The 24,669-nt window shown below is 46.2% G+C and overlaps 4 protein-coding genes across 8 annotated transcripts in view; all 4 read left to right on the plus strand.

The window, feature by feature from the left end:
* LOC114050391 (homeobox protein Hox-A6) overlaps window positions 1-2,903 on the plus strand; it is a 4,841-nt gene extending 1,938 nt beyond the window's left edge. For both annotated transcript variants that reach the window (XM_027872025.1, XM_027872024.1), the window contains one exon: window positions 1,089-2,903. In XM_027872025.1, the coding sequence (XP_027727826.1) occupies window positions 1,089-1,354 (266 nt within the window). In that variant the 3' untranslated portion in view covers window positions 1,355-2,903. The remainder of the gene's footprint in view (window positions 1-1,088) is intronic.
* Window positions 2,904-3,310: 407 nt separating this feature from the next.
* On the plus strand, window positions 3,311-7,278 carry LOC114050390 (homeobox protein Hox-A5). Of its 2 annotated transcripts, XR_003569991.1 has the most exons (3): window positions 3,311-4,098; window positions 5,228-5,543; window positions 7,209-7,278. XR_003569991.1 is itself a non-coding variant. In XM_027872023.1 (2 exons), the coding sequence occupies exons 1-2, from the start codon at window positions 3,540-3,542 to the stop codon at window positions 5,476-5,478; spliced, it is 810 nt and encodes a 269-aa protein (XP_027727824.1). In that variant the 5' UTR covers window positions 3,311-3,539; the 3' UTR covers window positions 5,479-6,243. The 2 variants fall into 2 exon arrangements, 1 of the variants encoding a protein (XP_027727824.1); XM_027872023.1 differs by lacking the exon at window positions 7,209-7,278 and having other exon boundaries at window positions 5,228-6,243.
* A 10,317-nt stretch (window positions 7,279-17,595) lies between these two features.
* Window positions 17,596-19,205, plus strand: LOC114050389 (homeobox protein Hox-A4-like). The gene is made up of 2 exons (XM_027872022.1): window positions 17,596-18,264; window positions 18,743-19,205. The coding sequence occupies exons 1-2, from the start codon at window positions 17,640-17,642 to the stop codon at window positions 19,081-19,083; spliced, it is 966 nt and encodes a 321-aa protein (XP_027727823.1). The 5' UTR covers window positions 17,596-17,639; the 3' UTR covers window positions 19,084-19,205.
* Window positions 19,206-21,540: 2,335 nt separating this feature from the next.
* LOC114050388 (homeobox protein Hox-A3-like) overlaps window positions 21,541-24,669 on the plus strand; it is a 20,209-nt gene continuing 17,080 nt past the window's right edge. Inside the window, exon 1 of one of the 3 annotated variants that reach the window (XM_027872014.1) lies at window positions 21,541-21,713. The gene's annotated coding sequence lies outside the window, so the exon portion shown is untranslated. Of the gene's footprint in view, window positions 21,714-23,828; window positions 24,041-24,120; window positions 24,259-24,669 lie in introns of those variants that run through there. The other 2 variants (XM_027872018.1, XM_027872017.1) reach the window with 2 other exon arrangements.

Here is a 24,669-nt window from a genome sequence, read left to right on the forward strand (position 1 = left end):
AGAGAGAGAGAGAGAGAGAGAGAGAGAGAGAGAGAGAGAGAGAGAGAAAAGAGAGAGAGCGAGAGAGCATGTTACATCCTCGTGTGAAGTTCTCGAGCCACGGTGGACCAGCATTCTACACACACATCATTAATGATCAATCTCCCTCCACACCAAACCCCCCTCTCCTATGTGCCCTGGAGATGCAAAGATAGATGGAGCTGCCCAATCTACTCCCTTCTACTGACACCCTAAAGCAGTTGGAGGACCCAGTTCTCCAGCTTCAGAATTTGTCCCTCCTCCTTCCTCTTCCCCTCTTTTAGAAACTATTACCTGAATAGCTAACTTCTGAGACCCTGGAAGGGCCTGGAAGCCCTTCAGCTCCTCAGCAAGGTGGGCTTAATTAAGGTGGAGGATACCTTAAAGACCCTATTTGCCTTCAAGGTCATTAATTTCCAGAAACTCCAGAAAGCCTACCCTCCCTCCACCCTTATTTCCTCTGTTTTCATGAAGCTCCACTAACAGAAGGTCTCTTAGAGCAAGACAGAAGGATTAAAGCAGATTTGGAAACTTAGGTCTTGTGCCTTTAAAAAAAATCCATTTATCTTTAAAGGGGGCATGCTCCATTCTCTTTCATGCAAGGTGGTTTTGGAAGAATCACCGAGGAGCTGTGAAAGCTGAGTATTTTTATTACTTACAATTTGGCTTCCCTATGATGGCTTAGTTTCACTGATATCTACACAGATGTTTGTGCCCACACACACACACATCACTGTATGGTTCTATCTCTCTATATGGTGAGATTAGTATGGCTCCCTCTCTCCAGCCCCCAGTAATAATGGGGCAGTAATGAATTTCCTTCATAGATACGAAAAAACACAATGCAATAATTGTAAGTTAGAAGGCCATCCCTGCCTAAGACAAATAACACTGACCTGTTTAGCCATCTTGATCACTGCAGAATTAACAAAGGCAAAAATAGCCGGGTGTGCTTGGCTTGCCTCGCTAGGAGAGACTAGAGGGGCTAGCTTAGAATATGCCTTGCTCTTTCTTCCTGAAACCCTAGAACCTTTTTTCAAGTCAACTCCCTTAATATTTCCTTCTCCCAGGTACTGTGTACGGCACCCATGGCCGAAGGGGAAGGCAAACTTACACGAGATACCAAACCCTCGAATTGGAAAAGGAATTCCATTTTAACCGATACCTGACGCGAAGGCGCCGGATTGAGATTGCCAACGCGCTCTGCCTCACAGAACGACAGATCAAAATATGGTTCCAAAACAGGAGAATGAAATGGAAAAAAGAGAACAAACTCATAAATTCCACACAGCCCAGCAGCGAAGAAACAGAGGAAAAGGCAGGGGGAGTAGAATAACGAATGCATCAGAAAAGTTCCCAGGCCTTCCCCCTTCTTAGCGGCTTTCCCCCTTGTGTTCTCATTCTGCCAACACTATTTCTGCCCTAAGTATTCACAGTCTGTTGTTTTCTAAAACTGGAGGAGAGGCTATATATTTGCAATCAACTGTGTATTTCTTAGAAGAAAAAAAATAGGAGTCATTTAGAAGTCTGTTGTGTACATAGCCCCTCTTTTCCTTCTCCTGTAAAGCCGGTTAACCAGGCGCCCCACCCCCAGAAAGGACCCTGGTTTCTGTTGAGCATCTCGGGTTGTCCGAGTGTCTTCTAGTAGCTGTTATTTGCTGCAGAAGCGAAGAGTTGCATGGTTTAGCATCTGAACTGTGAGCTGATTTGGAGGGGGAAAGCACCAATCCGAGGTTTCAGCCCTTTCAGAATCCCATTTACGGTCGGGGTCGTCTCCTCCCTACGGTGTTTGGGAGCTGGCTGTCCAGCGGGGTCTACAAAAAGTTTTACGGCACTAGGCAACAATGCAATAAGACCTAAACCAATAAATCTGCTGAACAAAGGAGGAAAAGACAGTTGGGGTCCCCCGCACCCCCTCCCCCCAAAAAGACCTCCAAGAGTCCTTTCGCCTCAGGCAGCAATGGGCAAGGGAAGAACTTTCAGGAAACAAAGAATCGCCCAGAAGGAGCTATAAAACTAGTGTTCCCAAATGAAATCGGCTAACCCTAACGGGAAGAAAAGCAACCTTTCTAGGAGGGCAAGCAAATCTGGACACTGAACTTTGCAGGCTCGGGAGAAGCCCGATCTTTCTGAGGGTGCGGTGCCACAGGGAGTCCCAGCTGCAGTTCCATAAGACCGGGCTTGCTTCCTCTCCCCTTTTTATGTCAGTAAGAGGGAGGCAGTTTTTATTAGGTGGCACATTGGCCTGAGCTTTCCGCATTTCCAAGTGGCTCACAGGCTTGGTTCAGACAGTCCCTTATCTCTCTGCTACCTTTGTCATTTACTTTCGAATTTCTAAGCCCAGGGAAATAAAGGCTACAGACCGACCTGCCCTGAAATGCTTCCATTCTGGCTCTCCTTGAATTTGTTCTCATTTGAGCAGGATTCTCAAAGCAGGTCGGTCAAGCTATCTCTGCATCGTCCCATCTTTGCTTCTGCATTTTCGGGGAGCCAAGCCTGGGCACAGGCGTATGCAGCAGGAAACCCCTCTGCTTTCACGGCTGGCCAGACCGGGAAGCTGGAATACGAAGATTTTCTCTGAGCTTAGTCCTTAAAGCGATTGGAATAGCTATCTATGAAAATCATATTTACTTGTGAGGGGGAAAAAATCCACTGGGACTATAAAACTGTACGGAATTTGACCTCGCCTCGGAAAACTCAACACAAAACCTATCTTTACTAGATGTTTGTCATTTAAAATCGGCAGGGTAGTGTCCCTTATGCGCCTACAGAAAAGAGGTCTTTGATTGCAGCTGCTGGGGTAGGGGGGAGATTTATTTCTCCAATTGGTTCAATGTACATCACCCTAAAAAAAGAGGTGATTTTTGGTTTTTTGCAGAATTCTGACCTGACAGCAGGACAAAAAAAAAAAAAAAATCCAACTTAAAAAAAAAAAAACAAAAAAAGCAACCCACACCAACAATTAGAGGGGAAGAAAGGAAAAAGAAAAGCAAGTGAATGCGAAATAATAAAAGTAAACAATTTCCCCCAGTCTTTTGCATTATCGCTAGTTTGGTGATCTGCAGCTGATAGTCCTTACCATTGGTACATACTAATGGAACGGCGAGGGAAATGCAATAATTTTGCTATAATGGGCTGTAACCTCAATTCGACCCCAGCCCTGCGGACCCTGGTCGGCAGGGTGAAGATCTAGTTTATCTCCAGAGGGTGGCGCAAGAGTCCGACTGAAAGCCAGGAGCTGGCGGCGGGAACGCGCCCGGGGCGCGCGCGCCGAGCCTCCAGCATCCACCCAACTCCCCCATTAGTGCACGAGTTTACCTCTAGAGGTCATCAGGCAGGATTTACGACTGGACAACAAAAGCACGTGATTTGAAGTCGTACCCCATATTTGGGTGCCTACGTAGGAGGGAACCAAGTACATGTCCCAGTCATTTCCATAATTCATCATAAATTGTGCAAGGGTGCTATAGACGCACAAAACGACCAAGAGCCACAAATCAAGCACACATATCAAAAAACAAATGAGCTCTTATTTTGTAAACTCATTTTGCGGTCGCTATCCAAATGGCCCGGACTACCCGTTACATAATTATGGAGATCACAGTTCCGTGAGCGAGCAATACAGGGATTCAGCGAGCATGCATCCCAGCAGGTACGGCTATGGTTACAATGGCATGGATCTCAGCGTTGGGCGCTCAGCTTCCAGCCACTTTGGTACCAATGAGAGAGCCCGCAGTTACCCCGCCAATGCCACCTCGGCGTCCACGGAGCCCAGGTATAACCAACCTGCCACGTCGTCTCACTCGCCTCCACCTGACCCTCTGCCCTGCACCGCCGTGGCCGCTTCGCCTGTCAGCGAGAGTCATCACGGGGTGAAAAACTCGCTAGCTAACTCCACGAGCACATCGTCCAATTCCAGCAGCACTCACATAAGCAGAGAAGGGGTTGGCACCTCGTCTGGGACTGAGGATGACACCCCAGCGAGCAGCGAGCAGGCGAGTGCCCAGAGCGACCAAAGTCCAGCCCAGCCAGCCCAGCCACAGATCTACCCCTGGATGAGGAAGCTGCACATAAGTCATGGTAAAGCTAACCTTGGGGTTTCTCTCTCTCTCTCTCTCTCTCTCTCTCTCTCTCTCTCTCTCTCTGTCTCACCGCGATTGCCACGAGCTCTGTTTTTCACTGCCCTGTCTCTCTTCTCCATCTCCCTCCCTATCGTTCTCTCTCTGCCATTCTCTTCCTCTCTCTGTCTCTCTCTTTCCTCTCCCTATCTTTCTCGTCTGAATCTCTCTCTTTCCGTACATCTAGTTCGCTCAGTTCCGCTGTGCTTGGAAATGGGGTAAATCAAATGGCCGCTTTGCAAGGCAAGTTAAGGCATAAAAGAAACATGAAAAAGAAAGAAAGAAGGAAAGAGGCAAGGCAAGGGGGAAAGGGGGAGGCGAAAGAAATCCCGCAACCTTTCTTCCTCACTCCCAACTCAAACAGCTGAGGGGGCAGAGAGGTAGATATTGGGAATGAGCGAAGTGAATAGGTGCTTGTCACGGAGGATAATTTATTAGCAGGGCTATCCTGGGGAAACAGCGTTACTAATTATTACCCCCCCCCAAAAAAAAGGAGTTTAGGAAATAATAAGGGCAGGAGCTCGCAAGGTTATGAAGATGGGGGGTGGGTGGGAGAATCGGAGAGTAGGCATGGGTTGGGGAAGAGAAAGAACCCCGGGCGTGCACGTTGGAACAGAGGGCAGGCTGGGGGGGGGGGGGGGTGGATTCGTTCTTCCCTGTAACTTTGAGGAAGGATGACCCGGGGGCCACTTTTCCTATCGTAAAATGGCCATTATTAGGGGGCTTTCAGGGCATCGTAAAAGTGAATCTTATGAAAGCAGGGAGGGCTGTGCCTCTGGGAAACTAGCTTCCTGGGGTGGGGAGGCAGAAAGCAGGCGGCAGAGGGGGAAAAAAAGCTACAGCTCCAAGCCTTACATCTGCTGATTGTTCGCCCGTCGCCAAACCGTATTGTTTTCTCTCCAGAAAGGAAAGGAGGAGGAAATTGGGGGGGGGGGAAGAAGAGAAGTGGAGAGAGGACTTGTTGAGCTTGTCCCCCCACACTGAAAAATAACAATCGTACAGTCTAACGGTCCCGCTGCTCTAGTGGGCTGCTCAGGACCTTGCGGGCAAATCACTGCGGAGTTTTAAAACCAGTGACTTTTCTGTTGCAGACAACATAGGAGGACCAGAAGGCAAAAGGGCTCGGACTGCATACACCCGCTACCAGACCCTAGAGTTGGAAAAGGAATTTCACTTCAATAGATACCTGACCCGCAGAAGAAGAATTGAAATAGCACATGCTCTTTGCCTCTCGGAGAGACAAATTAAGATCTGGTTCCAAAACAGGAGAATGAAATGGAAAAAAGATAATAAGCTTAAAAGTATGAGTATGGCCGCGGCGGGAGGAGCTTTTCGCCCCTAATAATCCCAGAGTTTAAAAGTACTGAGCAGTATTAGTGGAACCTGCGCTTAGTGTCAGTACTAAAGGTGACTTTCTGAAACTTCCTCGTGTTACTTCTGTGAAGAAATACTGTCCTTGTCACCCCCCGCACCCACCTTTTAATCATGAGCCTGTTTATGAGCATTATTACATAGCCTGTTTAAGTGTATAAGTAGATCTGCTTTCTGTATATTTCTTTGTCCTGAATGGCTTTGTCTTGAAAAAAAAAATAGATGTTTTAACTTATTTATATAAAGCGAGCTGTGTTACTTGAAGTAACTGTAAAAAAGAGAAAAAGAACAAAACCACAAAAAAAGAGAGAGACTCCCCCCCCAACCTTGTTTAGTGCCAATGTCGTGTGTTGCACTCAATCCGTCTCTTTAACTGTGCATGTGCGTGGAAGTGTCCCTGTCTGAATAGCTCCAAGCTGTTAAAAATATTTTTATTCTAACTACCTATACTCCCTGTGTAACTAACTAATGCTGTTGTAGAGGTGACTTGATGAGATACAACTTAACTTCTTAAACGTGTAGTGAATAGTGAATCTGTGACGGCAAGTGTGACTCGAAGCAGTGTCTGTTTTGCTGTGCCTTTGTACAACTCTTTGCACGAACTCCTAAAAAAGTGGCTTCTTATACGCGCAGCTTCAGTGGTGTCTGTTTTTGTGAACAAAGTTACAAATATAGTCCAAGTCTGGCTGTTTAAAGCAAACTGTGATAAGCTCTTTTTTTTTTTTTGTATTTGTTTTTAAAGAAAAAAAACCTGACTGGAAACAAAAAATAAACTTTCTATTGTAAGTTCTCGTGAGCTGGTTTGTACCAAATGGCGAGCTTGTCCTTTCTCTTTACCTCTCCCCCTCCCCAGACTCTGAGACTCAGGGTCTGCAGTGAGCCCCAGGGTCAGCGGAATACCTGGCCAGCTAGGGCCCGCTGGTGCAAAGGAGATAGCTAGAGTGTACCCGCCAGTGAGCTCTCTGCCACTGAAACTTTCCACTGAGTACCTCCTGAATGAGAGGTAGAAATTGCAGGGCAGAAGCCCCTGTCACACAGCCTGCCTTTCATTTATCCAAATGTTTGCTATTTGGGAAAAAGGAAAAGAAAAGGAAAAAAAAAGATAGGAAAGAGAAAAAAAAGAAAGAAATCATGTCCTTTGTTAAAGTGCCCTACTTGGCTTCACGACATCTCTACTTCATTCTTAAACTGCTTTTTGCTTTCAACTAGTTGGAGATACTGGTATTTCCAGGATCCCAACCTCAAACCCTCTTAGCCACAGCCAGATCCTATCACCACCTTCCCCCACTTTACCCTTAACAGATAGGATTCCTTTTGCTACAATTAATTCGCTACAAATGTAATGTTACTTACCCCCATCCTAGCTCGATTGGTTAACTCTTCTGAGCTTCCAAGAGCAACTAAAGATTTGCACATTTACTGAGTGCTTACATTGATGGCTTCCTTTAAAAGTTATAAAACAGTAAACTTTATAAGCCCCAGTTCCGGCTATATGACATTTGGGTGCCAAATGAATAGGGTTTTGTCTATGAATTAGATCGTAAAATCATCCATAGCACAGACAGATAGGCTCACTGGCTATAGAAAGTCACGTGGTGCCATTAAAGTAAGTTTTATGGTTTTGGGGAGTTGACATCCAACATTATATACCACATAACATATAATCTCACTGACGCTGGACTTCATTGGACTCTTTTACAGGCTACATGTGGCACCTGGTCATTCAAATGGTCAATTTTAGGGGCAGAAGTGCCCAAACCACGAATTCTCAAAACTCTCTGAAAAATGGCTCCTAGCAAGTTAAGGTAAGTTTGACTCGTGAGTCCCTTACAGTTTATTTGTACAGTGAACTAACTGTCTTTCAGTTCCTCTGTCTCTGTCTCTGTCTCTCTGGTTCAATAATCCTAAGGGTTGCCCCTGAATTCAAAAAAGTAGAACAGTTCACCCAGACTATGAATCTGCCAGCAAACTTGCTTCCCTTCCCAAACAAGAAGTGCTAACAGCAAGCTATGAAAATTTTACCAGTCCCATCCAAGTAAACCATGATAAGTGACTTTGTCAGAGATTGATTTTGAGGCCTAACTTTAATTACGTGGACTACCGCAGATGTTAATGACTTCCGCTGTTCTCTGAGTCTGGTCTCTTCAGTTTGCAAAAAGATGATTTTGTGTGTGTGTGAGAATGTGCATATGTGTATAGTGTATGTATATTTGTGGGGCGGGATGTCTGAAAAGCAGACTTTCAGGAAGCCCTTGTCCTGTATCTGGCTAAATCTTCTCTGAGCCCTTCTGATGATGGGTGAGTGGGGACTGGCAGCCTGGATCCTGAGGGTTCTGAACCAGGAGGGTTCAGGCTGCAGACTTGGAAAGGAGTCTGGGCTAGGGTACTCTGCTCCAGTATGAAGGGCTAGGAGGGACAGTGTTGACTTCCCAAGCCAGCTGGTTACTGCTTTCTTGTCTCACTGGGATGTGTTTGTGTGTATGGGGGAGACTATTGGAATATCCTTCCCGTTTGGCAAGGTCTGAATCCAAGGGGTCCTTACCCTACCAGCTTCTGTAATATTCTGGTCCAGGATACTGACTAGGAGGCAATTTAAAAGGCACTTTTCACCACTACAGGGCCACTCAACAGACTTGGATTGTAGAGACTGGAAATCATGTTATAGACAAGACAATAGATTGAGCATCCCTGGAAGTATAAACGCCAAGAGTTCTGGCCTTTGAGATAGTATCCTTCCTTCTCCCCCAACCCCCGACCCCCAACTGAGGGAGCTAGGCCTCAACTGCCTGTTTGCCTCTACATTCTTCTTATTTCAGTGGGGCTGTTCTCACCAGCCTGTGATTACTCAGCAATAAACTTTATGGCCGGATTTCACTCTGGTCTTTGAATTTCCAGAGCTGAATGAAAAGGGTAAAAGAATCCGTCTTTCTTTTCTTTTCTTCTCCTTCCCTTCCTTCCTTTCTCTCTTTCTCTTTATTTTTTCATTTCTCTTTCTCTCTCTTTCTAGAGTTACTATTTCAGTGCTTTTTGCTCTGAAAAGGTGATAGAACTGTCTATCTAGTTAGCAATTAGAAAAAATAGCACCTCTCCCTCCCACCTCCCATAACTCCACCCATTAAAACCTTGGCTCTGGAGTTTTGGGGGAAATAATGCAATCTTCAATGTCTAACTTAAAAGTCTTTCAGGGCTCTTGGGTTTGTTTTTCCTGACACTCCATAAAGGGGAATTTAGGGAAGAAATGAGTCGTTTGTCAGTAGGAGATTTCCGCCTTTCTTTTGTCAGCCCCTCACTCTGTTTGATCACGGACAATTTACATAATCTATGATTTTGAAAACAACCATTTCCAAAATGGCACCAGCGGCTCATTCTTTAGTGGAAAAAGGATTGTATTTTTCTATTTGATCCCTTCCTTCACCTACATTCACTAGCCTCCCTCTCTAGCTCACCATATTCTTCAGGGCAAAACCTCGTGAACTTTATTGTAATGTGACCTCATCTCGAGGTGGTGTGCTTGGCTAGATTCTGGGAGCAACATAGTCAGCAAATAACCCCAAAGTCCCTTCCAAAGGCACAGTGGAGTTCAGCCTGACTTCTCCAGCTGGTCTCTGGAATTAAGCAAAAAAAAAAAAAAAACAACAAATCAAATATTGTCTTTCTTAATGCTCTCCTCATTTAGGATCTGGATAGCTTCCTACAAGCAATCACTTGAGAGGCATTTTCAGTTCTCCTGAAGGGGACTTGGGATTCAGGGGGTTTAAAAACCACGCCAAACTTTATTGTATGGAGTTTACATTTTGACAGTGAACATCCATTCAGCAGCTTAGGAAACAAAAATTAAAGAAAAGCAAAGTTTCTAGGCAAATCCTAAATCTGTTTGGTCCAGACCAGTTCCTTTTGTTGGTTGGGGAAAACCTGAATCATATAAGTTATATTGTGTGACCCTCTGATCTGATCATCGAAATTCAAATGTCTCTACAGCTTGAGAAATGGAGATTTTGTTTGGGATTCCCCCCCCCTTTTTTCTTTATGAAGGTTGTGTGTGTGTGTGTGTGTGTGTGTGTGTGTGTGTAAAATCTTAGTTCTTTGTTTTGTTACCCAGACTTCTGCCTTCATTTTTAGAAAACATTAACTCAAGGATTCATTTTAGTGTCCTTTGATTAATCTAGTTGAATGATTTCTTGGTGGCCGAAATAACAAACAGAAAGGGAAGTGAAGGGACCTTGCCATATTCTAGTGGCCTAATCAGAGGAAGTGTGTAGAGACCCCTATGAATAGCTAGTTATCTAGAAAGTCGTGGGTATTTAGGGTTGAGGAAAACTGACTGACAAACAGGACTTAGCCTGATATCTGTTTCTACAAACTAACCAACAGTTCACCTGCTTTCTCTGAAATATTGGTTACAAATGTTACTGTCTTCTCTGGGTAGCAGTAGTCTTTAAACTGAATTAGAGGTTAAGATGGTCTCTTTTGTGGATACCTAGATCAACAAAGTTCTATGACTTTTAAAAATTCTAAATTCAGTCAATATCATTTTCAGATTATTTTAGGGGATCTCTCTCTCTCTCTCCCTCTCTCTTTCCCTCCCTCCCTCCCTCCTTCTCTCTCTCTCTCTCCCTCCCTCCCTCTCCCCTTCTCTGTCTCTCCTTCTCCCCCTCTCTCTCCTCTCTCTCCTCTCTCTCCCCCCCTTCTCTCTCTGTCTCTCTCTCTCTCTCTGTCTCTCTTCCCCTCCCCATCTCTCTGTCTGTCTCTCTCTCTCTGTCTGTCTGTCTGTCTCTCTCTCTCTTTCTCTCTCTCTTCCCCTCCCCATCTCTCTGTCTGTCTCTGCTCCTTTGCTTCCTCCTGCCTTCCATTTAAATGGCTCAGAGCAAAGAACAGAGGATGATCCAGTTGTCTGGTCATTTTATCAACGAGTAATTTTTTCTTGATCCCTCTTCATTTGGATCATTTTATAAGAGGTAACTTAACTTTTAAAAGCCCTGACACTCGTTGTCTTTATATTTAACCTAACCCTGCAACAGAGGGGCATTGATGGGTCTTCCCTGTAAAAGGAGAAAACAACCTAAATTCCAGGGCCCAAATTCTTTACAGTAGGAAGAATGACAGTATCCCCTGAACTATAAACATATAGGAAGCTTCTGGTCACACTTACTTATAGGTTGTTAAGTTTTCCATGGGCTCATTTCAAAACAGCACGCCAAGATTTTGATTTTTTTTTCTTCTTTTCCCATGCCTCATGGTGGGTATTCTTTCAGAGAAGACAGCGTAGTATTTCATATCAGAAAAAGCATTTTTCTACTGGTGCAGTTCAAACTAGTACCATCTCCAAATAATTAGTAATAAAGGAATATATCACACTGTGGATTATAGGGTGTTAAAGAGGAAAATAAACCTTTCAGCTTGAATGGGCTTTAGTCTTTCATGCCTAAACTATAGGTAATCCCTGGTCTGCCCTTTCACGAAGAGGACTATATAGACCGTCTACAGGAGATTTCCTCTTGGTCCACAATGGAGCTTTCTCTAGTCACCCAGGAAAGGCCTCCCAGAGTAGACTCTTGTTCGGTCTCTTCTGACATGCCCCTAGATGGTGGATCTACAGAACACCCCATAGAAAGCCACAAAGAAGGGGAGTAGGGCCCCCCCTTTGGTGTTTTGCACCAGGACTCCACCTTCCTCCCTCTTTGCCTTTTCCTCTCCCTCCCCAAACGGTCTTTTCAATAATAATATTTGTTATGAAGGTTATTGGGTAATTATTGCGATTTTGTGAAACAGTCCTTGCTTGAGGTGAAGTCTGTCATCGCCAAACAAATGACAGCCAGTGAAGTTCACTGCCGGGTTAAGTAAATGCAGAAAAGATAAATCTGCACACCCTAGGAATCACCAGCAGAGCTCGCTTCAGACCAAGTTCACAGTCAACTCCTTTGCCTAGGCAAGCTTTCCCAAACAATTAGGTTTGTTGTGTCTTTATTTTTAAATAAAGGAAAAATGACGAATGGAAGTCCGGGCCACCACTTTCCCCTCATCATCTCTCTCTTTTCGCTTTTTTCAATGTTCCCCCAACTTATCCAATATTTCGCTTGCAAATGGAATCACGAATTTCTTGGAGTTAATCTAGTTGCTCTTAGTGTTGACGAAAGAATTGGGAAACTGATTTGACAGCAAATACAGTAATGAAGGAGGGAAATAAATATATATATATATATTATATATATTAATCCTCTCTCTTTCCCCAAATTTACTTTCAGAAAAGGGGGGAACAGCAGAACTTTTAAAGCAAACTAGGCGCCCTCTCGGTCCTCAAAGAAATAAGAGGCATCGCTTTTGTATATCTTTGTGGTTAGGTCGTTACAACTGCGGGTCAAAAAGTTGAGGGTCAAAAGTTTACGTTGTGCACCACTCTTCGTCATCTGCCCAGACAGAGTTTGATGTCAATGTTGCAGCCGAGATGCAGGCTATCAACACAAAAGATAAAATATAGCGTCGAATTTCGAGTGTATCACGGTATGGACTCCAGGTGAACCCTGGTGCTCGAATGACCTCAATTACTGGGGAAAGGATAGAAAATTTCTCTTTTCGAGAGGAATACGCTCTGTATTTCATCTTGAATTATCGGGCCACATTCTGAGGGACTCTGTGTACCTCGGAGGAAGCAGGTAAATAAGCCGCTGCTCCAAATCGCCTGCCAGCCTTGAAGGAAGGCTCGCCTGCTCCGGGGCTTTGTCGTGGACCAATATGCACCCAACTCCTGGAGGACTTATTTTGTTTTATCTTTGAAAGGAAAGTAGGCATCGAATTCTCGCCTCCAACTATCCCCCTTCCCCTTAGTGGCTTCTGAAGACAGGAAAAGGGGACAGAGGAGACAATTTTTAGAGAGTGACGTTGATTTCCTCACTTGGGGGAGGGGAAGAAAGCCCAGAATTCTTTTAGATTGTAATATTTTCAATTTTTTTTAAACAAAAAGCTATCCTTCAATTTAGACTCTTCATCTGGAAAGAGACTAAGTTGTAGAAAACAGATAAAGGCCCTCCACCAATCCCTTCGGAAAGAAATGTCCCTTAAAGTTCTGGGTTTTCCAGACTTGATGAAAAGACCCTCTGTGGTGTTAAGATTTCCACTTTCAGGTCCCTACTATAAAGTTATCAATTGCCTTCGAATGTAAGGCAATTCCCACCCTTTACAACTGTAGAAAATGTGCCATTTGGAGCAGGGGACCAGGAATCACAGTGAAACATCATTTAAAGGAAAAATATGATAGAGTTATGATTTCTAGGAAAATTTAAAGACATATTTGGAAGAGGAGAGGGGTAGGAAGGGACAGTGGAGGGCTAAGGAAAGAAGAGGAGGGGAACAAGAATACAATGAGGACATAAAATAGGCAAGGGAGTCTCATTCATGTTCCTTAGCTGCATTTGGAAAGCTAGAAAGAAAATCCTGTTTAAATGCCGCTGGACTCAGTCTGGGGTTCTCTTTTCAGGGTCATAGTGTCTCTAAGTTGACCTTTAGGTGCTCACTTAAGGATAACAGAAAAAAGCAAGTATGAAATCTTTATCTTGCTCAGGCTACAGCCTGGGATCTAATTATCCTGCATGTGTGTTAAGGTTCATGCAAGAAAGTCACTGTAACCACTGAGGTGGCTTACTTTCCCGAGCTAGCCATGCTCCCTGTGGATGTTTGGGGGAGCAAAGGAAATGTTTCACTAGTGGGGCCTTTCCTCATGGAGAAATTCAACACCTCCCCCCGCAGCAGTGTGTCATTCTGGCTCCTGAATTTGTGGTCAAGTGTGTAACTGCTAGATGGGAGAAAAGATAGGCTTACTGGTGCCCAAGCTGTGCATCATCTTTGCACTTTTCCATGACCATATCTGGGTTAATACTAGGAAGAAAATGGAAATCTATTCTCTTCCTCTCATCCCCCCCCCCCCAAAAATTATGAGTCTTCAAGAGCACGTTTTCATTATGTTTTAGGTCAAAAGTTTGTGGCATGCCTTAAAAAGAAAAAGATTTCTTCAATAATTGTCAATATCTTTTAGGTATTCTTTAAATGAGAAACTAACAGCAATTATAAAATTTTGATTATATATTCCTTTATTCTGAAAGTTGCCTCCTTTAAGGTGGCAGGCAGATAGATCGTTTAGATAGCCAAAATTCATTTAAATACGAATGTAAATTACATCTCTCATGTCTGGGTTTCGTTTATTTTTTTAAAACACAGGAAAAACAAATAGCCCTAGATAGATCTCTACTGAAGGCTTCGTTATTTAAAACCATATATCGGATAGGATTTTTTTTTAGAATGGTGTGAATAACCAAATTCAAAATGTCACTCCCTCGTTTTGACACCCCAAAGCTCCAGGGGCTCCTTAACCAGTATCCCGTACTAAACAGAGCGGGTGGGGGGGGGGACGGGAGGAGGGATCGTGGTTCCAAGGAACAAAGAGCAAATACAGTGGATCCATTCCATAACGTTGATCCCCCCACCCAGCTTTGGTTTTCTCTCCAAAGCAGTGACCTGGGCAAAGCACCCAGCTATCTAAAAGACACTGTATAGACCTTTGGGAACAGCTAAGTCCAAGGCCGAGGTGAACTTCAGGTCAGCGCGTCTAACAAATATGAAAATGTCGGCTGGTGAAGGGCGCGCCTTGTTATTTAACAAAGACTGTCAATGTGTGAGATTAATAAGAAACAAAATGCACATGGTGTCACTTTTCGGTCACTTTGAAAGTTGGGACAGGGCTGTATTCAGGAGGAAAGGCTGATCCAAATATATTCAAAATGATTCAAATCAGATTCAAACGAGACTGAAAATGCAGTTCTCCTTTCCCTCCCTCTCTCCATCCTCTGCCTATTCCCCCTCTCTTCCTCTGTCGGTTTCCTTCCTTGCTTGCTTTTTTCCTTTCTTCCCTTTCTCTCTCTTTCACTTCCCCCTCCCTAACCCCCCCCCCCCCCCAATTATGGTGCTTAGATTCAGTGGAAAGTTATTTTACTTAATGGGATTTAAAGAAATCTTTTGTTGTACATGTATTTTATCTGAGCACGTGGAATGAGCAGATGTGCTTACATGTTTTACAAAGAAGGGAAAACCCCTTTTCACTACTTGGAATTGGATGCAGTTGGTATATGAAGATTAGACCTCTCCATTTCTGCTTCATTTCAGTGAATTCCATTCTCTTCTCAGGAGAGATACTGCTGGTAAACTTTTGGTTGTTCTATTAGTTGGGTTAGTGTCTTCCCATGTTTGCTATGGTATCACATTTCTTGGGATAAAAGGTGTTTTAATTTTTACAATATAGATCTCTGTGATTTAATTTGGTTGAATGAATCTGTTTTGCAAAGGGAGGTTCTGGTCGGATCAGAAGAGGTACCGAGGTTGTTTATTGCAGCCATAAATCTCGCTTTAAAATGTCAAAATGTCGGTGTCTGAGATAACACTTGGTGGTCTTGGCCGAGTTTTTGTTTATGATAGCAAACCACTAAGACAAGTTACAGGCCTTAGGAGATCCCGAAGAAGCCCATCTCCACCAAGTAACAGAGCCACGTGAATAACAGACTGATTCAGCTCGCCGGTTTAGGCCGACTAGACACAAAACAGCTCTGCTTTCTTTTTAACCTCTAAAAATAGCAACATCGTAGAAAGCTCTGCAGTTAAACAACATGAATTTTGCATTTTAATACCGGTAAATCATAGTAAACAGACATAGAAAAAGCCTAGGAAGGCAGGGTTGATGACAAGAGCAAAGATGTGAGATTTCGTGGTGTATTTCTGGCGGATGGACCCTGTGATTCTGTTTACCGGACTGCCTGCCTGCCTTTCACTGCTAGAGGCCATCACCGAGAACACAGACCGGCTTTTTTTTGAGAGCTTGTGGGGAAATCTGTAAATATTTGATTAGGTGTTATTTTATACATATATACATACACGTGTGTATATGTATATGTATACAAGTGTGTGATTAATTCCCTTGGGTTTTATTTTAAATGGTCTTTGCACCCGGTGCAAGCAAGGCTCTTTTCTTGTCTATTTCTCTGTGCTTTTCCTGGCTGCCTACCCAAGGCCCTAAGTAGAAAATAGTTTCAAAACCTCTTTTTTTGCAGATCTGGGAGATCCTAGAGAGAAAGCCAAAAAGATCCCTTTCTTTAGCCTCTTTTCCTAAATTAGTTTATAGACTAGTTGGATATAATAGGCTTTATGTGGCTAAGCATTAAACGACTATCCGTCAAAACGATTTATTTCAACATTCAGTAACTCATGTGCGTAACTGATATAAATGGACAGAGAAATGACATTCCTTCTGAAGTGTCGCTGGGCTTTAGGCTATAACTTTCTATGTCTACCTTGGCAGCCCAGGCTGGGAGGAAGCTTTTCTTCGTAATGCCCTTTGAGAAACTCAATTAAGGTACCCCTTCCGGAAAATCCTGGCCTCGCCCTGTCTTTGTAGATAACCGTTTGTTCTCGATTTCTGGGGGAATCGAATGGTCTGCCTGGATGGTCAGGCAGGCAGGTGAAGAGAGGAGGAGGAGAAGAGGAAGGGACAGGGGACATGAAATGGAGAGAAGAGGGAGAGGAAAGGAGAGAAGAGAAGAGGAGGGGAGAAGAGAGGAAGGGAGAGGAGAGGAAAGAAAGGAAGGGAAGGTGAGAGGAGAGAAGGGGAGAAGAGAGGAGAAGAGAGGAGGGGGGAGAGGAAGAGAAAGCAAGGTGTATGCCTGACCCAGAGAAGGAAAGAGAAAGTAAACACGAACACATGGAGAAAAGCAGCTTTACTATTTACTTCCAAGATCAACACTGGGTGGAATTAATAAGTAATTTATTTGTTAATAGTGCGGTAATTAGTTTAACCATCAAATTTCAATTACCCTGTGGCAGGCTTCAGCCTCTCCCCCAATCCCGTACCCTGCTTGAGGCACACGTCAATTCTCAGCCTGACCTGCAGATAGAGTCCAGGCCGCCTGCCTTGCCCTCCCAGCTTTCAGAAGGGAAGGCAGTGATTTTCAGGGATGGGGGCTGTCCACTGTTCTTCCATGGGGACCTCCAGTGGGGGAATCCTTCCTGTTTCTTCCATCCGCTGCCCAAACCCACACAGACACAGTCACACACAGGAGGCCCTGTCCTCAGTGGGCTGAGGTCACTCTCCAGCTCCAGCCCCAGCCCCAGATTCCTCTCCTCAGCCTAGCCTCAGCCTAGGCTCCCTCTGCTCCATCTCATGCCTGGGGAAGGACAAAGATGACTCAGGGATCTGGGGTCACAAGTCCAGGTGAGACTCCTCAGGTGTTAGGACCCATGTGGGGGAAAGGGACACCAGGACAGTAAGGGACACCCACGTGTATGGAAGGATAAAGGGCTGTGAGGGACCTAAAAGGGGAAGGGGTTGCGACTCGCTCGTCTGTGGATGGGGAAGGGCTCGAGGACCTCGGTGTGTGTGGGTGTGGTGGTCGACTAGGGGCGAGGGACAAGGGACTGGATGGGAAAGGAAGGTTGGACCCGCGTGTGGGGTAGAGATGAGGGACCTCTGCTTATGGAGGAGGGGGCGTGAGAAACTGCTTGGGGAGGGAGAGGGGAGCTAGGACCTCTGTGCCTGGGGGGCGGGGGGCAGCAGGGGACGTTGGCTGGGGGCTGCGGAGAAAAGACCGGTTTTGGGGGGCGGGGGACTGGACGAGGCCGAGCCCTCTGCGCTGGTCGCGGCCCCCCATCTCCAGCCCGAGGACGCAGCCATTCCTCTCCCTCCCTCCCCAGAATAGCGCGGGGCGAGCACCCCCGCTGACCGCCCTCCCCCAAGCCTAAGACCCGGGCATCCATCATCCAACCCCGAGTTTCCTGATCCGGGGCCCGCGCGCGCCGAGCCTCCATTGGCCAGCAGAGGGTCACGTGCGGGAAGATCGGGGGGGGGCCCGAAGGTGCGGAGGGGGAGGGGCGGGGGAGGGGACGGGGCCCGAACTTTGTCCTCCGCAGCAGCGCCGGGGGAGGGGAGGGTGCGGGAAGGGGGAGGAGAGGCATTTGGGGGACTGGGGAGGGAGAAGAGAGGAAGAGGGAGGAGGGGGGGCCAAGGGAGGATGGGGAACGAGGCAGGAGGGGGAGGGGCCTCCGCGAGCCCAGAAAAACGACAACGCGAGAAAAATTAGTATTTTTGCACTTCACAAATTAATGACCATGAGCTCGTTTTTGATAAACTCCAACTACATCGAGCCCAAGTTCCCGCCCTGCGAGGAGTTCGGGGCGCCCGGCGGCCCTGACGGGGGAGTCTACCCCCCACCCCCGCAGCCCCCGCAGCCCCCGCAGCCCCCGCCGTCCCCGCACCTGCAGCCGCCCGCGGGGGCCGGCCGCTCGCCCCCGGGTTACTACCGCCCGCCGCGGCCCGGGCCAGGGTCGGGGTACCCGGCGCCAGCGCCCCCCGCCGCCCTCTACCCCGCGCCCCCCGCCGCCGCCGCCCGCTACCCGTATGGCTACGGCCGCGCCAGCCCGGGCCGGCCCCGGCACGAGCAGCCCCCGCCCCCGCCGCCCCCGGCCCGAGGGTCCGCGGCCGCCCCCGCCGGACAGAGCCTGCTCGTGGCGGGCCACGTCCTGCCGCCCCCGCAGCCCCAGCCGCACCCCGCTCCCCCTCCGCCCCCACCTCCCCCGGCGCTCCCCCGTCGCAGCGAGGCCGCCCCCGCCGCCTCGGGCAGCCCCCCGGGGTGCCCCCTGCCCCTGGCGGACAAGAGCCTGTGCGGCCTCAAGGGCGGCAAGGAGCCCGTGGTGTACCCCGGGATGAAAAAGATCCATGTCAGCACCGGTGAGCGACGCCTGGGCCGCGGCGAGGGAGGGGGGCGAGGGCCTGGGGGGCCTGGGGCAGGAGGGGGGACCTGCTGTCCTGGCAGCGGAGGAGGGGGTCACTGTGTGCCACCTAATCAAAACGTGAGAAACCTTTTGTATCTGGGGTCCCTTTATCGGGAGATTTACGAGACGCCAAACTGTTAGGGCAGTAATTATAGCCCCCATAAATTGAATTGCCCTGGCAGCGGCTCTGGGCCATGTGTCTTTGAAGCTTTTCTTCAGCCCCAATGCCCAACACCATTTTTTATGGCTCTCGCTTGTTTTCCGTTGTCAATAGCCTGTGAAACATTTTCTTTGCCGTATGTATTCTTACGTGAACTTGGTGTCAGGTTATTATATAATGATCTTATCCAATTGCTCTCCCCCCCTCCTCTTCCTCCTCTTCCTCCTTCTCCTCTTCTTCCTCCTCCGCCTTCTCCTGGGCCCTGCACGTTCAGTCAACCCCAATTACAACGGAGGGGAACCCAAACGCTCCCGCACCGCCTACACCAGGCAGCAGGTCTTGGAGCTGGAGAAGGAGTTTCATTTTAACCGTTACCTGACCCGGCGGCGTCGCATCGAGATCGCTCACACGCTCTGCCTCTCCGAGCGCCAGGTCAAGATCTGGTTCCAAAATCGCAGGATGAAGTGGAAGAAGGACCACAAACTACCCAATACCAAGATGCGCTCCTCGGCCCCGGCCCCGGGGAGCCAGCCCTCCAAGGCACAGACTCAGGGCCCGCATCTTCACCCTCGCCACCAGCCAGGTGCCTCCACACCCAACTCTTCTACGCTATAATCGTCCACATCCCCAGATCGATTTTAACCCCCCTCTGCTTCTTCCTTTCTTCTTCTGCCCCTCTTTCTTCCCCACCCCCACCTTCTGTCTGGACCAAAAATAAACACCAACACAATCCCCAACTGCGTGTTTGTAAATAATAAAGATGAGAGAGAGAAAGAGAGAAGACACTATCTCCGTGTGGCAGAGAACAGGTTGTCATCCGGCTCCGGACCACTAGATCAGGCACAGGCTGGCAAGCCTACCAGTGGGATTGTTTATTTATGGAAATGCTCACAGAGCTGGGATGGGAAGTTTGGTACCTAACTAAGAAGGACTCCTTTGTATGCAGTATTTTTTAAATAGTTAAAATAAACAGTCCCATCCAGTGGTGACTTGAGTTGTGCAGTTCTCGGGAAATGTCCATCTACATCTAGTGCAAACAAAAGAACCAGGCCCCTCCTCCCTCCTATCTTGTGTCCTCCCCCCCCCCCCCACCACCCCCTGCCAAAACTGATACTGAAGAGAAAAGAGGAGACGACATTTGGAATGTCATAAGGTTATTTAACTGGTCTCCAGGTGTATAGTCCCTGATGATATTTGTGACACATTAGTTTCTCTTTATCTCATTTATTTAAAATATTGTTAGAGGTTTATTGTTGTCTTACTCTCTGGCCCAGCTCTAACTGGCAAGAGGGGGCCCATTTAGATCCACGTGAGACTGTAAATTGTGGGTTTTGGTGTAACTGTATATCGAGCCAAGTGCTGAGAATTAATCTTGTAAAACAACAACAAACCATGATATTAAAAGCTTAAAACAACTGTTTCTCGTGTTTCCTAAACTGTCTGATGAGGAAGACACATTCTCAAATCGTGATGAGCAACTAATTTGAAAAAGAAGGGGGTCTTCTGTCTAATGAAATGGTGGTCGCCCAAATCGTTTGTGCTAAGTCTCCGACTTGAGCGAGAGATAGAAAGAGACAAACAACAGAGAAGCAGAGCCAGGAAGAGACATACTGACCAAGAGAAACAGAGACAGACAAGAGAGAGGGAGGGAGGGAGGGAAGGAGGGAGAGAGAGAGAGACAGAGACAGAGACAGAGACAGAGACAGAGAGGGAGGGAGAGAGAGAGAGAGAGAGAGAGAGAGAGAGAGAGAGAGAGAGAGAGAGAGAGAGAGAGAGAGAGAGAGAGAGAGAGAGAGAGAGAGAGAGAGAGAGAGAGAAACCCTGAGCTTTTGCTCTCTGACTGGCCTGAAGGATTGCAAAGTTGAAAGGAAAAAGGAGGGTGTTAAACCTTGCTGCAAACATGCCTGTTCTTTGGCATAGGGTTAATTCTTTTCTGTGGCCATAGGGCTAGGTATAGAAAAGGGCTTATGGCTCCCAGCAGCTGTTTTGCCCTGGTCAAACCACACACAACCATAATGACACTTGAAAGTAAGTAGTCATTTTTAATATTTATTGCTGTACAAAGCTTTTCTTAGGAGTCAGGATGGGCGAGGGAGGGAAGCTGACTCTTTTTAAAAAAAATCTGTGAGCTAAATCCTGATTTGTGATTTTTGGAGGGAGAGGGGGTGGTTTGGAAAAGAGTTAAATTCAATTCTCCAGTATGTGTGCCTCAAAAGTTTTGGCCCAGAAGGATGTGCAGATGATGTCATAAAGAGGTTGCTATCTCAATAGTAGTCAGCCCCCAAGATTGTAAGAGTCCCGGGTGCCACTTTTGATTCTGGGGAGCTTTGCCTCATTTCACTGCCTGTAGTTCGGGACAATTAGAATATTACATTACAAAAAGAATGGGGTGGGTGAGGACCAACCATCCAACCTGGCGAGCAATCCCTGGTCCATCTTCCTAATGCCTGAGACTTGTTTCTCGGATATAGTAACTCCTTCTGCAATATGAAAGGGAAAGTACATTAGCATCAGAGTATCGTAGAATTCTTTGCGTGTTCAATGAGTGATAGACTTTTAATGAAAAATTTTGAGCAGAGCCTGGGGTGGTGGTGGTGGTGGTAGAAAACCTCTTCAGAATTAGACTAGAGGCATTTTTAAGACACTCGCCCATCAGTAGTTAAAACACTTAACTAATATGCAGGAAAGCTATGTTTCTTTTTCATGCTGCCATTTGTTAAAAGCGAATTCTGCCAGCTCTTTAATTATGAACGAAATAGATCTGAGAATGAGACAACAGTCCCTATTGCTCAGAGCAGCTTCAATATCTCTGCCATTAAAAAAAAAGTCTTGCCACTAAAAATTGGGGAGGAACAAATAAACACATTCAGAAGTCATCCAAAGTCCTGAAGTGAGCCGTGTTTTATAAGATGTGAACAGGAGGCTCTGGGTTTCTCTAAACCTGGGGCATAAACTTATTATTCCCCTCCCCCAACTTGTAAAACGAAATTAAATCACACTGAAAATAGCAATTTTGCCAGGAATCATTAATCACTTCATACAATAAATACTTCTTTGTAATTCAACAGCAATTCTGAAAGGCATTCTCCTGGAAAAGTCTGTGGAGGAGCAAAGGATGTCCCTGGAAAAAATGTGGTCATATATAAAGATGGAAAATCTTGGCTGTCTCCTAAAAAAATGCAGACTCTCGGTGGAAACGAAGTGCTGGCTGCTAAGTCTCTTATGGCAGATTATCATCATATAAGGTAAATGTTCATATTTACCCTTTGTGTTCTGAGGCTGGGAGATGTCTAGAAATTAACAGGCGTTGGTGTGTGTGTGTGTGTGTGTGTGTGTGCATGCGAGTGTGTGTGTTGTGTTTTGGGGGGCTCTTTGGTGGAATATCTAGCTACACCCTGAAAATGAGGTGGAGTGTTGAGACCATTTTTAAAGATAAGGACTTTGAGCTGAAATGCCTGGATAATTAAGTTCAACGTGGACTTTTTAAAAATTCGAATTACCTGGATAATTATCTCCATTCGACACTTCTCTTAAGCCTATTGTAGACCTGGTCCTTCGAACCAGAATGTTAGAACAACTTAGGAAATTTCGCTTTGGGGTGTAAGTCTTTGCATTGTCCTTCTTTTGCTAGGGCAACCATAAGAGGTCACTGAAAGGACAAATTTTCTATCCCATTAATTGTTTTTTTAAGAGAAGCCCATTGGCCCTGGGGACCCTTGACCTTTAAAGATAGTATTCTATGTAAGCCCTGGAGCTCTCTTCTCTCTCCAAATATCCTCAGAGTCTCAGAATCTCTCTGGGTCGCTCTGGTTCTGCCTCTGTCTCTCTGTCTCTCTCTGTCTCTCTGTCTTTGTCTCTACACACACACACACACACACACACACACACACACACACTCATCTGCTTTAGTCACAGAGGAAGCCATAGAACATCAGAGCTAAAAGTTTTGTCAACATCTGAAATCAACCTAATTTGGTTCAGAGACACTTTAATTGTCACAGTGTGAAGCAAGTGCTTAACACTCTCCCCCCTGAAGGAAAATGGCAGCTTGCAAGCTCTCTTTCCTAGTTTTTGCTGAAATCTATGATATACCCGGTGTTTTATTACAGAAGGAATTCAACTGTGACAGTCAGAGTACAGTACTTAATACCCAGAATAGAGCTCCATGGGCAGATTACCTAGATATATTACAGTTGGGGTGGGTGGGTGGGTGAAGCGAGCCCTGTATATAGCTTCCTGAATTTTATACGTGGGGAGCTCCTGGGGGTTTTCTTCATTCTTCCTACCTCAAACCTCCTTCATAGTTCTGGCCTGTCTCCTATTAGCATCCTCCTCACTCCCTTTCCTTCTTACTCTCCTTCCCCTTGCAACCTCAGAGCTGTTTCCTACCCTTCAGTCCTTGTATCATTTCATTCCAGTAATTACAATGAGGAAACAGATATGACTCAATTTAAAATATAATTATAAAGTAACCTTTGAAGGCTCAATAAAGAAAATAGGGACCTCAGGTTTCCTATGGAAAGGAGTGAACTCTATTGAGCCAGTGGGTTTGCTTTTCCTGATCCCGTCATGATGTTTTTGGTAGACATTTTTTAAAAATTTAAAACACTACACACACACACACACACACACACACGCACACACACCCAGAGGCCTAATCTACGCCCCTCCCCCTTACTACTGGTCTAAAAACAATTATACCAGCCATTTCGATAAATTTCTGGTCTTCCAGCACTTGAATATTGGGGGAGATGTATGATTTCTTGTTCCTTCGGAATGCAAGGCAGATTATTTTATGGAGGCTTGAGACTGATCCCAGCACCTAGTCACATTCTGCAGGGCTGGAAGATGTTATGCGGAGCTCAGAGCAAATGTATCAAATGCATGACATGGCTCTCATTCAGTAACTAAGGGAAAAAGAGGCTGAGGCAAGACTCACTCTACAGCTGGAGAGCCACATAACAATGAACTCAGCTCATGTCCAGCCTTCAAATTAATGGCTGATTTTACCCCTGCCCCCATTTTCGTGGCATTAATAACAGCCTGAAAAGAAGTCAGTAGTGATTTCTGCATCTCTCTGTATAGGTGTGATGTGTCTGTGGAAGCACACATCTCTACACACGTGTCCTTTGTCTGACAGCACACAAGTATGTCAGCATGTGTGTGTATATGTCTGGCCTATTTGTGCAGAAATCTACATTCAAAATGGTCAAGTCCTAGAGAGTCGTTCTTTCCAGGCACCAGGGCAGCTAAGCCAAGTAACAACATAACGTGACCTTCCTGGGCATGCTGGACCCAAAGGTTCCTGGATGAAGATCATGCATAGGAGGCAACCTAAGAAGCCTGAGCTGTTAAGGCTATTCGCCCAGAATCTCCATCAGGATTCAAAGGACTCAGATTGTGCCTAAAAAGGAGGCAGCTCTCTGATTATGGCCGGTTGCTCACTCAAGACAGACCGGGGGGAAAGTTGCTCTAAGTCCCAGAGATCTGGAGGCTGCTAAGAAAGCAAAAATGAAAGTGCTGTGCTCACAGAGAAAGGTGTTGCCTCTGTTCTGGGGGTGATATTGAAATGGTAAGCTTTGGAGTGTCACGTGACTCATTAAATAATTAATGCAGACAGGCAAGAATGAATCTGTGGTCGTCAGTATCTCACTCACTAGGAATGATACTCTCAGAAGTGAAACCCAACTTCCTAGTTGATAGATTTCCAAATATATATTTTAAATTCACACTCAGATTTATCTGGAAAGACTTTAAACTCTTTAAGAGGGGGCAATAGGGATTCTGCCGGTGAGTATGGAGGGATCAAGCTGGCTTCATTCTCATTTGACCATTCCGAAGATATTTTATCGTGAATCGGATGAGGAAGTAGCAGATCACGGGTGGATGGGGGTGGGGGTGGGGGGGCAGGATCAGTTCTTTGGCTTTGGGTGTCTCGTGGTGGTCACATTCTCCCTTTTGTGTTGGAATGGGCTGCTTACTTTTGGTAATGTTCTGATTTACTCTGTAGACCACTGGCTGCCACAGAGCAGGAGCTCTTTGTCCCGTTTTCCTGGAGCTAATAAATCACAGCCCACAGGAGCAGGGCCAAAAAATAAAGCCAGTTCCTAATTCTGAGGGCTTGGGTCAAGGGGAGGAGAGGAGAAGGGGGGAGGAGAGAGAGAGAGAGAGAGAGAGAGAGAGAGAGAGAGAGAGAGAGAG

Source organism: Vombatus ursinus, unplaced genomic scaffold (assembly GCF_900497805.2).
Source record: "Vombatus ursinus unplaced genomic scaffold, bare-nosed wombat genome assembly UNPS02014799.1, whole genome shotgun sequence".
NCBI lineage: Eukaryota > Metazoa > Chordata > Mammalia > Diprotodontia > Vombatidae > Vombatus > Vombatus ursinus.